General features: G+C 38.9%; 1 protein-coding gene across 7 annotated transcripts in view; it reads left to right on the top strand.

Moving 5' to 3' along the window:
* The window catches only part of CDON (cell adhesion associated, oncogene regulated), a 241,430-nt gene that overhangs the window by 178,651 nt on the left and 47,895 nt on the right, over positions 1–14,884 (top strand). For all 7 annotated transcript variants that reach the window (XM_038004852.2, XM_073022154.1, XM_073022155.1 and 4 more), the window contains exons 3-8: positions 817–1,089; positions 2,597–2,743; positions 3,913–4,056; positions 5,009–5,296; positions 6,882–7,151; positions 12,006–12,359. In XM_038004852.2, the coding sequence (XP_037860780.2) occupies positions 817–1,089; positions 2,597–2,743; positions 3,913–4,056; positions 5,009–5,296; positions 6,882–7,151; positions 12,006–12,359 (1,476 nt within the window). The remainder of the gene's footprint in view (positions 1–816; positions 1,090–2,596; positions 2,744–3,912; positions 4,057–5,008; positions 5,297–6,881; positions 7,152–12,005; positions 12,360–14,884) is intronic.

Here is a 14,884-nt window from a genome sequence, read left to right as displayed (position 1 = left end):
ATTTTATATTGAAGGGAAGTAATAAGAAAGTACCACAGCCCTCATTTGTAGAAAAACTTGCTCTCATAAATCAAATCCTGATGGTAAAATAGGGGATAATTCTTTCTATTTGGAAAGTCGTCTTCACTTTTTCAGGTTCTTAACTTCCAATTCTTCCAAGTCACTTTATTAGAAAAGCTGTTTGCCATTTCCTTCTTTCTTTCTTTCTTTCTTTTTTTTTTTTTTTTTTTTTTGAGACAGGGTCTCCCGCTGTCACCCAGGCTGGAGTGCAGTGGTGCAGTCATGGCTCACTGCAGCCTCCATCCACCTCCTGGGATCAAACAATCCTCCCACCTCAGCCTCTGGAGTAGTTAGAAGTACAGGTGTACACCACCACATTGGCTAATTTTTGTATTTTTTGTAGAGACAGGATTTTGCCATGTTGCCAGGTTCTTCTTGAACTCCTGAGCTCAAGGATTCACCTGCCTTGGCCTCCCAAAGTGCTGGGATTATAGGCGGGACCCCAGGGCCCAGCTGCACTGTGCTATTTCTTATTAATAGGATTGGTATTGTATCTGATTTATATCATCAGCATTCTTGTCTTTTGTACCCTAATTGTTAAGTCCTAGGCTAACATGTTGCCCTTTTTCACTTCCAATAAATAGGCTCATAAGAATTTTGCTAGAACTTTTACAAGCATCAAGAACCATAACATACATAAAATAAGAGATTGCCTTTAGTTATAAAGATACAGATGAAATGTGTTTAACGTAATCTTCTTTCTCTCTCCTCTTATCTCCCGTGCTTTCTTTGCATATGGGGAATATTCCCTTGTAGACTTGGCACCTTATTTTACTTCTGAGCCACTCTCTGCCGTCCAGAAACTTGGTGGACCTGTAGTACTACATTGTTCTGCTAAACCTGGGACCACTCATATCTCATGGTTGCATAATGGAAAAAAATTGGATGGAAACGTGGAGCATATTAAGATTCATCAGGGGACTTTGACAATTCTTTCTCTTAACTCCTCCCTTTTGGGTTACTACCAGTGCCTTGCCAACAATAGCATCGGTGCCATTGTGAGTGGCCCAGCAACAGTATCTGTGGCAGGTGAGTTTAATTTTGTCCCTGTTATGTATGGGTTTTCTGGAAATTACTGTTAGTGCTTGCATTTCTGAAGAGGGGAAAGACTATGGACTTTGGTGTAAGGCACATAGGAGTTTTTATCTCAGCCTTGACTCGTGCTGTGAGTAGAACTTGGAGAAGTGCGCTTAGACCTCTGTGAGCCTGGCCTGGTGTCCTCATCGGAAATGATTGTTTTAAAGTTACACAGTTAGGACAGTTTTTTTTTCTTTATAATCTCTGCAGCTTTGAAGGACCCTTTTCTAATGTGAATTCTGAACAATTTCTTTATGAGTACTTGGAAGTCCATGATATCATTAATAGCAAAAGCTGTTGTCTGCTCTGACAGTTATTTCCTGGAGTCCTTTGTCTTTCTTTCACACCTAACTGTTTTATTTGCCTTGATTACTGAGTGATTTTAATTCATTTAATTGAAACCATGATTAAAAAGCAGGAAAAAAGTAACTGTAAAGAAAGGAATGTTGAGTATTGAACTTACGGAAAATCTGGAATGCGTGGTTTTTCTTAGTAAGTTGGAGCCATCTGCCTTTCAAATGGTGATGGCTTCCAGTAATGGAAAACGTCTTTGTAAGAGCACCCCTATTTACAGAAGAAATCTGGATTCCCCAGGAGTAGTGAGTTTGTCATAACTGAGAAGAGTAAATGTTTTTGTAGAGCTGTGACCCATGGACAGCTGTAAGACACACATGGGCGGGCTGAACTCCTCGTGGCAGGCTGCTGAGTTCTTTGAGCCCTGGAGATCATAAAGAGTTCCCCCGCAGGCTGCCTCCATAGTGAACTGAGACTGAGAGGAATTGAGGCCAAGTTAGTAGATTCAGATAATCTAAATAATGATATCCTTCCTTATTTGTTTGGTGTCCTAGGTTCGTTCCAGAAATCATTTTACTGCCATGTGAATAACTACGAACAGATTAGGGATCTGTAGGGAAAGTGAGTTTTGATGGGGGACTGTATTGAAAAGGATTTATCTTGACCAAATGGGAATAATTACGCTTTATAGTTCTAGATATCTTAAGAGCAGTTGATATTTATTCTAGTTCCCTAGAAGCATTGACTTATGAAAAAGGGTGCCATGACTTAGGTAGGTCTCAGCCCTCAACCATGCACATCTGCCCCAGCTGCTTGCTTTTTTCTTTTCTTTTCTTTTTTTGTTTCTTTTTTTTTTTTTTTTTTTTTTCTTGAGACAGGGTCTCACTCTGTTACCCAGGCTGGAGTGCAGTGGCACGATCTTGGCTCATTGCAGCCTCAACCTCCTGGGCTCAAGCAATCCTCCCACCTCAGCCTCCTGAGTAGCTTGCCCCAGCTGCTTTCTGAGATGAAAAGATCATGCAGCCCTTTGGACTGGGGTCAGCTGCCGCAAAAGGCCATGCTGCATGATGTTGTTTCTGATTTTTAAACTTCCTTTGGGAAAAAGAATTCAAATTTGCATTTATTTATTTACTTATTTATTTATCTGTTTCCTTATTTATTTCAGTTCTTGGTGATTTTGGTTCATCCACAAAGCATGTTATTACAGCAGAAGAAAACAGTGCTGGTTTCATTGGCTGCAGGGTACCAGAGAGTAACCCCAAAGCTGAGGTGCGCTATAAAATCCGGGGAAAATGGCTGAAACATTCCACAGGTGAGACCTTTTGTGAAAACCTGGTGGCACACACAGAACAAATGTTCATTAAATAAGCTGCTTCTAAGCTCTGTGTGCTAGAGATGAACTGTGGATGCAAGAAGGCATGAGTGGAGAGGACTAAAACAAGTGGTTACAATATACAAATAATTACGGCCCCATCTCCTGAGGCCTCACTCCCTCAGTTCCTTCAGACCCCCATCAGATTTCACTTCCTTGGAGAAGATAGCCCTCATGGTCCTATCTAAAATAATATACCTGGTGCTCTCTGGCCCCTTTATTTAGTTTTGCTTTTCTTCATAGAATTGAGCACACCTGATACTGTGTTATTCATATTTCTGTTAGTTTATGATTGTATGTCTTTTTCTCTGACCTCCCCACATACCCCTACTGGAATGTGGGCTGCACGCATGCAGGGTTTTTGTCTGCTCTTTTCCTTGCTGTAGCACTTGTGCCTGGCCATTGTGGGCAGAAAGTAGCCCCTTAATATGTATTTGTGGGAAAAAAATGAGTGACTAGACAATGCAGAAACACCGTGTGACCAGTGCTGTAGGTAGAGGTTTGCCAAAGTCGAAGCATGTTTCTTGTGCTTTGAGATTCGCTATCATTAAAATGCTTCTGCCAAGTTTGATTTCTATGCTAGTTCTGTTGACCTTTTTTTTCTATTCTGCTTTGACTTTCCCTTTCCTTCATTTAAGAAATTTTCCTTGGTTGCTTCTTTGCCTCTAATCTCCTGTCTAAACGTAATGCAGGCTGTCTTGTGGCTCACGCCTGTAATCCTAGCACTTTGGGAAGTTGAGGCAGGAAGATCACTTGAAGCTAGGAGTTCAAGACTAGCCTGGGCAATATCGTGAGACCCCATTTCTACAAAAAATTTAAAAATTAACTGGGTGTAGTGGTGTGCACCTGTAGTCTCAGCTACTCGGGAGGCTTAGGTGGGAGGACCGCTTGAGTCCAGGAGTTCTAGACTATAGCAAGCTGTACTTATGCCACTGTACTCCAGCCTGGGTGACAGAGTGAGACCCCCATCTCTAAAATAAAATAAAATAAAATAAAACAAAACAAAATAAGATGGAATAAAGCATAATGATCAACCTTTGTGAGTTTTTGTTGTGCTGTGGTGTCCTTCATAAAGGGAGAGGCCTAACTGCACTCCCTTCCTTCCTCAGAGAATTACTTAATCCTTCCATCAGGAAATCTTCAGATTTTGAATGTATCCTTAGAGGACAAGGGATCATACAAATGTGCAGCTTATAATCCTGTCACACATCAATTAAAAGTTGAACCTATTGGCCGAAAGCTCCTTGTGAGTCGTAAGTATTTGGGAGAAGAATGGTAACTGGTGGAAGAGGAAGAGTCCTCATAAAAATTTGGGCAATGATAGTTCATTTTTTTTCAAATCCTGTTTGTTTATCATAAAAAGTCTTACCAAAAAAGGAAATATAGGCTGGGCATGGTGGGTCACCCCTGTGATCACAGCACTTTGGGAGGCCGAGGCAGGTGCATCACCTGAGGTTCGGAGTTTGAGACCAGCCTGACCAACATGGTGGAATCCCCGTCTCTACTAAAAATACAAAAATCAGCAGAGTGTGGCGGCACGCGCCTGTAATCTCAGCTACTCGGGAGGCCGAGGCAGTAGAATCGCCTGAACGTGGGAGGCAGAGGTTGCAGTGAGCTGAGATTGCACCACTGCACTCCAGCCTGGATGACAGAGTGAGACTCTGTTTAAAAAAAAAAAAAAAAAGTACATTAGTGCATTATAGAAGAGTACTGTACATGCTTTAAAAATGTAACTTACAGAAGGGAATTTTGGCCAAGGTGACGGAGTGAATACATGTGGAGAATTTTGCCCTTTGTTCAAACAAGAAGAAATAGAGGAGATACAACTTCATAGTAGTGGTCATTAAATTGGTGTCTGTGAATTTTGAAAAAAAAAAAAAAAGAGGTATGTCTGTCCTCTTTCTTTCAGATGTGATGAAAATCACTGTTGATTTTTAGATTATGGCGGTTGAGTTGAGGTAGCACCAATAGTTAGAGCACGGTAAAGGCGTGGCTTCTGAACTTGTTGGGAATTCTGCATTATTCAGAAGTAGCCCTAAAAGACCACAGAAATCTTTTAATTCTCAACTAAAAAGGATTTAACTGCCAAATAGGACCTTGTAGTATAAAGAATACATGGGAAAACAGTGATACCCACAGCTTTGCTAAGCAAGAGATTAGAAATGAAGACTTACTAATAATCTCTCGTCTCTTTTCCTTTTCCAGGTCCTTCTTCAGATGATTTTCACATTCTTCACCCCACCCATTCACAGGCATTAGCTATTCTTTCTCGTAGCCCCGTAACCTTGGAGTGTGTGGTGAGTGGGGTCCCGGCTCCTCCAGTGTATTGGCTAAAGGACGGGCAGGACATTGCACCAGGAAGCAGCTGGAGAAGGTTGTATTCTCATCTTGCCACAGATAGCATTGACCCAGCGGACTCTGGAAACTATTCCTGCATGGTGGGAAACAAGTCTGGAGATGTAAAATATGTGACTTACATGGTTAATGTACTTGGTAAGATGTTAGTTTTTAATTTTTTTCAAATGAAGCCATTTTTCTGGTCTAACTGATATCTGAAGGAAAGATCCACTTGTGACATTGAAATAGGGAATATCTAGAAATATCTACACCCTAGCCAGAACAAGTTTCATTTTTATAATGCACTGCTGAATTAGGCCATTTTTCTGGGTGGCATAGAGCATTTTGCATGGAATATTCTTGGGAACCTCACCCCCAACCTAGTTATGCAATATAAAGATTGTTCTCTCTTCTTCATAACATAGAGGAAAAAACTGGAAATCAGGAGAATGGAAGAATCTAGCTGATATCTGTGTGTAGTATCCAGTAGTAGTAACTAAGACAGAGTACTAATGAGAAAATGTCAGGCCAGGCACGGTAACTTACACCTATAACCCCAGCACTTTGGGAGGAGGTCGGAATACTCGAGCCCAGGAGTCCAAGACCATCTTGGGCAACGGGGCGAAACCCCATCTCTACCGAAAATACAAAATTTAACTGGGTGTGGTAGCACAGGCTCGTAATACCAGCTACTTGGGAGGCTGAGGTGGGAGGGTGGTTTGAACCCGGGAGGTGGAGGTTGCAGCGAGCTGAGATCACGCTATCGCGCTCTAGTCTGGGCGACAGAGCCAGACCCTGTCTCAAAAAAGAAAATGTCATCTCAAAAAGAAATCAATCTATTTAATTTAATTTTCTTTCTTTGGATGCTTTACCAGTGCCTGGGTGACAAAACTGAATTATTTCCACCCACATTTCTATATTTATACTTTATTTCAAAGCTATTCCTTTCTTTCTAAGCAACTGCCTACCTCACTGTCATGTGTAGCTGCAGAAAATGTTTTCCTTTATTGAAACAGATTTTCATGAAAAAAATAGGTGGCAAGTGGTTTAATAGTGAATAAAATTGTTGTAAACCCTTTGCATGTATTTATAATATTTATAACCATAACCTGCTATAGGTTAGCGACACTGGAATTAACATAAGTGTATGACAAGTGGGCCTTGGAACTCAGTGATTAGGACTGGATTAATATGCATAATTTAGACATATGCTACAAATTCTGATAAATGATTTACTTTTTCTGGGTAATAAGTGACTTGAAGGATCCCTAAAGGAAGTTTCATTTTTTTATTTTCGCCTATTACACATCTAACCTCAAAGTTGAGTTGACCGTAAAAATAATTTAACCTCTGAATAAACATTCTTCTGTTTTGGCTCCTGTTTAGTGTGAAATCCAGGGAAATTGTTACTGTATTTCAAACTAATCACCTGAAATAAATGCTAAGAGAAGCCCAGGATTAGAAACTCTTTCTGTATATGTGTGTATTCCCATATGTTGTGGGGAGTTAAGTGGGTGGAGTAATCTATGAAACGAGACGATATGTTATTAGTAACATGTGGTTTATCCTATTAGTGGAACATTTCTAATTTTTTTCTTGATTACCACAGCAGACAGAAGAATGTGAATAAACAGTGCAACTTTGTTTCAACTGGTTATTGGTAGAAAGAAGGTTTTTATGACTTGATAATTTAAGAAGTCCATTTTGAGGGCAGAGTTTAATTTGTGTGTTTTATTTTCAGAACATGCTTCCATTTCTAAAGGACTACAGGATCAGACAGTGTCTCTGGGTGCCACAGTACACTTTACCTGTGACGTTCGTGGGAACCCAGCCCCCAACTGTACCTGGTTTCACAATGCACAGCCTATTCATCCTTCCGCACGACATCTAACTGCAGGAAACGGACTGAAAATCAGTGGGGTTACCGTGGAAGATGCTGGGATGTATCAGTGTGTAGCAGATAATGGGATTGGATTTATGCAGTCTACTGGAAGACTTGAAATTGAAAATGGTAGGCTTTTAGCTCATGCCAGTCGTAAGAACTTTTATTTTCCAGGTGGGCTTTTGTTGTGGTCAAAAATGAAATTATTTTTACTAAAAGAAAATAACCCTAGCACCATACAAGAATGGTGTTCATTTTCCATGTTCCTTGCTAGTGACAGGTAGGCATTTCCATGAAGAAGTAATCTTATTTAATCAATCTCATTAAAAAAAGTTTTTAAAAACTTTTCAACAGATTCTTCATACTTTAAAAATCTATATGGTACAATCTCTCTCTTAATCTTTTTTATTTATTTATTTATTTTTAATGATGGAGTCTCAATCTGTTGCCCAGGCTGGAGTTCAGTGGCACGATCTCGGCTCACTGCAAGCTCTGCCTCCTGGGTTCACGCCATTCTCCTGCCTCAACCTCCTGAGTAGCTGGGACTACAGGCACCTGCCACTATGCCCGGTTAATTTTTTAAAAAATATTTTTAATAGACATGGAGTTTCACCGTGTTAGCAAGGATGGTCTCGATCTCCTGACCTCGTGATCCGCCTGCCTTGGCCTCCCAAAGTGCTGAGATTACAGATGTGAGCCACTGCGCCCGGCCTCTCTCTTACGCTTATTCCCTAGACAGTCAGTTCCTTTCTTTAGAAGTAATTAATTTTGTCAGTTTCTTGAGCAGCCTTGTATGTAGTACACATACAGGTGGTTTCACACAACATGAGAGAGTGTGTGTGCATTTTATAACAATATCTGTTTTTGTTTTTATTTTTTTACCTAAATAGTGGTAGCATTCTTTACCATAAATTTTTTACTTAACATCTTGGGATATCTTCTCACATGGTACATAAAAAGTATTTTCATTCCTTTTTAAAAAATGGCTGCTTAGTGGTCCATTGTATAGTTGTAACAATTTGACTAGTACCTGATTGATGGTTGTTTTTAATCTTTTGCTATTACAAGTAGTTCTATAATGAATGCCCTTCTACAGAGATTATTTTGCACATGTGTGAGTATTTGTAAAAGAAATTCCTAGAAATGAACTTGCAGAATAAAAGCGCATCTGTGGTGATAATTTTGGTAGAGATTACTGAATCACTCTCCATAGTCATTCCCAGTGTTCGCTCCCACCAGCAACACTTAACTCTCCTTGTTTCCTCAAACCCTCGCCAACATGGGGCATTGTCAATTTTAATTTGCCAATCTGATAGGTTAAAAAAAAAAAAAAAACTATTTAATCTGTATTTCTTTTATTACAGGTAAAGTTGGGCATCTTTTCATGTTTTTGAGCCCCTTAAATTTGCGTTTCTGTGTATTGACTGTTCTTTGTCTTTTGCTCATTGAAAAAATTAGGTTGATGGTCTTTCTTCTTCTTGATTTATAAGAGTTCTTTATCTATTAGGGAAGTCCATTGTTTATGACATGAGTTATAAATATTTTAAATTTCAGAGAATCAATATATGGACTGAATGTTCTGACATTAGTGTAATTTATTTAGAAGTTAATAATGAAAACATAATTTTTAAAAATTTGCATGTATTTGGACATTTAAAATTATACTTCTCAATAGTTGGATCAAGAAAGAAATCATAATGGAAATTTAAAATACTTTGAACTGAATGATAATGAAAATGCTACAGTCAATTTTGTAAGAGACAGCCAAATAGAATTTAAAAGGAAATTTACAGCCTTCTGTGGCTGTAAAAGAAAATTAGTAAGACTAAAAACTACTGCGTGAAGTAAAAGGGTAACAGAATAGATTCAAAGAAAGGAAAAAAGATCATAAAAATAAGGGCAGAAATCAATTAAATAGAAAACAAAGATAAAATAGAGAGGATCGATAAAGATAGAAGTTGGCCCTTTGTAAAGTCTAAGAAAATGGACACATCTTTGGGGAAAATGATCCAAAGAAAAGAAAGCAGGTACAAATAATATTAGGAACAAAAGAGGGCTATAAATACAAGTCTTACATAAGATTAAGCTAAATTTTATGACAATTTATAATAAAGACAGAAATGGACAGATTCTGAGGAAAAAATGTAACTTAGCAATGCTGACTGAAAAGAAATAAGCTTAAGTAGTCCTAACCCTATGAAATAAGTTGAATTAGGAGTTAAAAATCTCACAAAGAAAATAGGGGCCAGATGGTTTTATGGAGGTTCTACCAAACTTCAAAGGATAGACCGTTTCAAATATTATACAAACTGTTCCAGAGAAGAGGAAAAGATGGAAACTCTCCAGTCTTGATTCCAGAACCTCAGTAAGATGGTGCAAGTAAGGAAAATCAAAGGCCAGTCTCATTTATGAACATAAGTGTAAAAATCCTAAATAATATATTAATAAGCCAGGACAGTGTAAAAAAGAAAAGATGTCATTTCCAAACAGTTATCCCAGGAATCCACTTGAAAATGTAGAGTGCCATTCACTCTATTTATTGACTAAAGGAGAAAAACAATATGATTATCTCACTAGAGATGGAAAAACATTAGACGTAATTGAGTACCCATGTTAGACACTTAGAAAAGTAGAAATAGAGTTGAACTTTCTTAATAAAGAGTGTCTAACAAGGACTTACAGGAAACATTGCATTTAATGGTGAAATATAAGAAGCACTCCCTTTGAAAATCTCTTCTGGCCATCATTATACTGGAGATCCTAACCAGCACAGAAAGATATGAAAAGTAAAAGAAGGAAAGAACCCAGATCATTGTTAATTTACAACCAATATGATTGTCAACATAGACTATCCCAAATAGTTTGCTGGCCATTATTATGGCTGTTGTATGTCCTATTATGACCTGTTATGATAAATAATAACATTTAGCAAGGTGGATGGATGAAGACCAGTGAACAAAAATCAGTTGCCTTGGCTGGGTCCAGTGGCTCACGCCTGTAATCCTAGCACTTTGCGAGGTCGAAGCAGGTGGATTGCCTGACCTCAGGAGTTCAAGACCAGCCTGGGCAACACAGTGAAACCCTGTCTTTACTAAAATACAAAAAAAAAAAAAAAAAAAAGCTGCGCTTGGTGGCGTGCGCCTGTAGTCCTAGCTACTCAGGAGGCTGAGGCAGGAGAATTTCTAGAACCCAGGAGGCGGAGGTTGCAGTGAGCTGAGGTCACGCCACTGCACCCTTCGTCTCTTAAAAAAAAAAAAAAAAATCAGTTGCCTGTCTGTATACCAGCAACAAACAGAAAGTATAATTTAAAAACCACCTTTCTTAATATTATAGCAGTAAAGCATAGCCAGTTATATAAGAAGATATACCAGTTCCTCAATATTATATATTGTATTCAGTATTATATAGTTATCTGAGCTTTCTAAAAATTTTCTGTGGATTCATGCAATTCTAATTAAAATCCCATCATAGTGTTTTAAGGACCTTGACAAACTGATTCTAAAATTTTTATGGACAACCCAAGGCCCAAGAATGGCAAAGGCGCTCTAAAAGGAGGAGAAAAAGAACGTGGGAGACTTGCCTTAAACATCTAAAATATCTGTAGTAATTCAGAAAATATTATATTGGTACAGAAACAGATAGACTCTTGAAACAAGATAGAGACTTTCAAAAAGACATTTACGTGTAAGGGCTTGACTGAGCCGGTGCTGCATATCAGCAGGGAGGAGACCCATTTTGCATTTTGATGTGGGATAACTGGCTGTCAACAGGGAGGTAAAAGTGAAACTCAGTGTCTTACTCACATTGTATAAAAGATACGTCCTTAGTGGATTCAAGATCTAAATATGAAAGACGAGATGAAAAAAGTTTTCAAGAAAACATTGAAGAACATATGATCTGTGGGTAAAACTTTTTAATAAGACATTTTAAAAGACTGATTTTAAAAGATATGACCACATTGAAATGAAAACATCTTCCTAATAGATACTGTGAAAAGCTGAAAGGACAAGCAGTACATTAGGAAGGAGGTACTAGTCACATACATACCTGAACGAAAGAACAGAATCTAGTATATACAGAGAACTCCGAATCATTACAGAAAAGATTCATGACCCAATAGAAAAACTGGCAAAGGCCATTTCACAGAGGACAAAAATTAATAATGTCAAATAATCATGTGAAAAGATGTACAGCCTCATTAGACCTCAGGAAAATGCATGTTCTGAGCAGGGAGATAGCATTTTACACTCAGTAGCTTGGCAAAAATGCAGAAATCTGGTATCAGTTGTTGGGTGGTTTTGTCAGCCATCGGAAGGAGGACTAGAGAAAAAAAGACATACTGGAGAAAATGTCATTTACTTTGATCAATATTCCATTGTAAGCTCTCTTAAAAATGCCTTCAGAGAATACTAAGACCCAAAGGAAAGACTTGGTGCCACTTTAATTTAGAAACAAAAATGCTGTTCATGTCTATGGGGAAAAAATACAGGTATCATCAGTATCAACTTTTATTCAGAACAGGTTTTTTTCTCCCAAGCTTTTTATAATCAAATTTGTGCCTCCCTTCCCACCCTACCCCACAGAATTGACCATTTTCTTGAAGGAAGATTATCTGCCTTTATACTTATTTACACATTTTCCTGTTAAGGTTTGAGGTTTCAACTTCATATGTTCTATATTTGCAGTGGTCAAATATGTATAGTGTACCTTCAGAAAACTCTCAAAAGATTTCTTTGTATATATTCCTTTCTTTCTGAAGGACAGGAAATTTATGTAGGAAATGTTTAGGAGCTTACAGCTATGAAACAACTCTACCATTTATTGACAGTTTTACTTGGTGAAAGTTGAGAAGGGAACTAACAAGGAGGTAGCTATCTTGGTTTTAATCATTACTCCCACATTTACATGATAGAATGAAATTGTTTTGCATCGTAGATACTACAGTGTTCTTAATTTTTCGTATGTCGATTACTTTTTTAATAGACAGTGGATTCAAGCCAGTTATAATTACAGCACCAGCAAGTGCACAGGTGGCAGACGGAGACTTTGTCGCTCTGTCCTGCAATGCCAGTGGGATGCCGGTTCCGGTCATTCGTTGGTATGACAGCCATGGATTGATAACCAGCCATCCATCTCAAATCCTGAGATCTAAATCCCGAAAATCACAGTTACCAAGACCTGAGGGCTTGAACCTGGAGCCTGTGTACTTCGTCATGTCCCAAGCTGGTGCAAGCTGTCTCCATATTCAGGCTGTGACTCAGGAACATGCGGGCAGATACATCTGTGAAGCCACAAATGAACATGGTACCACACAGGCGGAAGCATCTCTCATGGTTGGTGAGTTGCCATTATTATTTGTTTTTAGTTGAATAAGTTCCTTTTATAATGTAAGTTAAACTGACTTGAAATGTTATTTTAATGAATCCAGCAATCTATATTTTTTCCTGATGACAGTGAAATGTAGAACCATGTTTCTTGGTATTTCGCTTTATGTGAATCACATGAATTTTGGTCTCTGTTTCTGATGTGTTTGTTAAGATTGTAGTTGCAATATAGAAAGCTCTCATTTGGGAGCAGGCCCAGAATATAACCTGTCTTTGGGATGAATGCTTTTGGTTTTCTAAGCTACCGAAAATGATACTGCAGACATTTTTTATGCCCTTGATAACTACAGTATTGGGTCTAAAGGACTGGCCTTCGTTGAGAATGTAGAGTTGTGGTACTATTAAGTAATACCTGTTTGTATATATTCCCTCTGTCTTATCCAAAGTTATTTTCTAATGGGATGTATAATATTAGTTCTTCATATTTTACTGATTTTTTGTGATGATGACTTAAAAACTATATATGATTTTTGATGTACTGGTATATAGACTATTAATATTCATGGAAATGAACTCAAATGTGACGTCATTCAAATTCAAACCTTCCATCGTAGGCATTTAGAGCAGTGTCCCCAACAACTAGTCAGTTGGCTGTAGGTTGTCACCTTACTTGTCCTGTGAGAGGTCCAATATCAAAGGCAATACTGCCTTCAGTCTTGGGTAACTGAGGTCTCTGACCCTGGCCTGTGCTTTAAGGGGCTTAGCGTGGCTCTCTTCTGCCTGGGGCCATGGTTCTGCGGGTCAAAGAGCCCACGGGGTCAAGGAGCAGTGCTTATGCTGAGCTCAGAGCCCACGTTCCTCCTTCTAGACAGGTCTGGGATCCAGCATTCCCTGCTTTAGTGAGTTCACAGTTGTCCCCACAGTTCCTCTCCCCTGGCCCATCTGCCACAGTCTGGACCACACGACCAGTGTGTGGGCACCCTTAGCCAGAGCAGTGGCCAACGGGGGGTCCTTGGCAGAGGAGTGATGGTTGAAATAAAAAGATGGTTGAAATAAATTGTATGTGCACATACAATTTCCCTTCACGTGCAAATAAGGATGCTCTTGCTCTGAATGAAGGTGGAGGTGGAGGAGAAGTGGTGGAAACCAGGGACTTCCCCTTATCCTCTTGTGCATGTTAGAGATGGGAGAGATGTGGAGGCTGAGCACAGGGGCCGTGTCAGAATCCTGGCTCTGCCACTTAGCAGCTTTGTAACCTAAGGGCAAATCACTGGACTCTGTTCTGTTTCCTCGTCTGTGTAACAGGTATAGTGAAAGTGCTCATAGGGTTGATGTGAGGGTTGATGTGAGAATCAACCTCATAGGGTTGGTATGAGAATCCAAGGAGTCAATGCATAGTAAGTGCTTAGAATGGTGTCTGGCAATAGAAAGCCCTCCATTGATACTAAGTATAAAGTTATGATTATTACTGTCTAATTATTATTAAATTATAGTGATCTCTTGTGGCAGTGTTAAGGGAAGGAAGAAATAGTTACTGATTTTAGAAACCTTGAGAATCCTCAAATGAAGAAGGTAGTTCAGTGTTAGATAAATTTGCGCCTATAAATGAATATGTGTGTGTGTTTTATATTTCTGTTCCTCTAGGCAAAAATAAGAGTGGCTCTGCTCGAAATTGTTAGCTGCATGGCAGGTGTAGTTGCAGGAGCTTCTTGGGTAGAATTTAGCTGAAGGGATTATGTGAATACAGGGTGTAGAGAGACAGATGTCATAGTTATGGCTCATGGAACTAGACATTTTGTCTGACTTGCTCATCTTAAATATGAGAAGTCGGAAGCCCTTTGAAGTTATATGAACTAACTTGAGAAGATCTTTAAGATTCCCATGTGCTCCAGGATTTTATGTCTTGATAAATACCACTTTTGTGTATGGTAACCCCATCAGCTGTATTCTCCCAAAGAGGTCCTACATTGTCTTTTTTAAATTTTCTAGTATAATTATTAAGATCCAACTGAGTTTATTAAAACTCAAAACAATACGTAACAACTCACTTCTTTGCATAGGAATCTGAGCCTTATGAAATTCTAGCATCCTGACAAGTCATTTACTTTGTCTACTGTACTGTAAAGGGGAGAGTAAGCTAGGTTAGAGAAAGAGAGAACTTCCTCCCCAGCCTTTTGTTCTTTCCAGAGACCTTGGGTTTTTGAGGTCCTGGATGTACAAATATTTGTAGAGTGTGTGGTACTCCTTAAAGCTATAATGGGAGTTGGCGTGGGTTTCCTAAATAGTTTGGGTGTGAGTTGCTGGCAGCAGTGGTCACAGTGGGAGCATCTTTGACAGATATGGTTGTACTCCCTCCCTATTTAATTAGTTTCCACTTAGAGTCATTAAACTTATTTACGTTGCCATAGTTGCATCAATCTCTTTTCCAATTCAAAAAACATTCCACCTTAAAAGATGCTAGATGCCTGTTCCACCCATTTCATAGAGTTCTGAAGATAAGTTGAGATAATACATGCAAAAACACTGGGGAAGTACTGG

Source organism: Chlorocebus sabaeus, chromosome 1 (genome assembly GCF_047675955.1).
Source record: "Chlorocebus sabaeus isolate Y175 chromosome 1, mChlSab1.0.hap1, whole genome shotgun sequence".
Lineage (NCBI taxonomy): Eukaryota > Metazoa > Chordata > Mammalia > Primates > Cercopithecidae > Chlorocebus > Chlorocebus sabaeus.
This window is presented reverse-complemented; position numbering and strand designations above follow the sequence as displayed.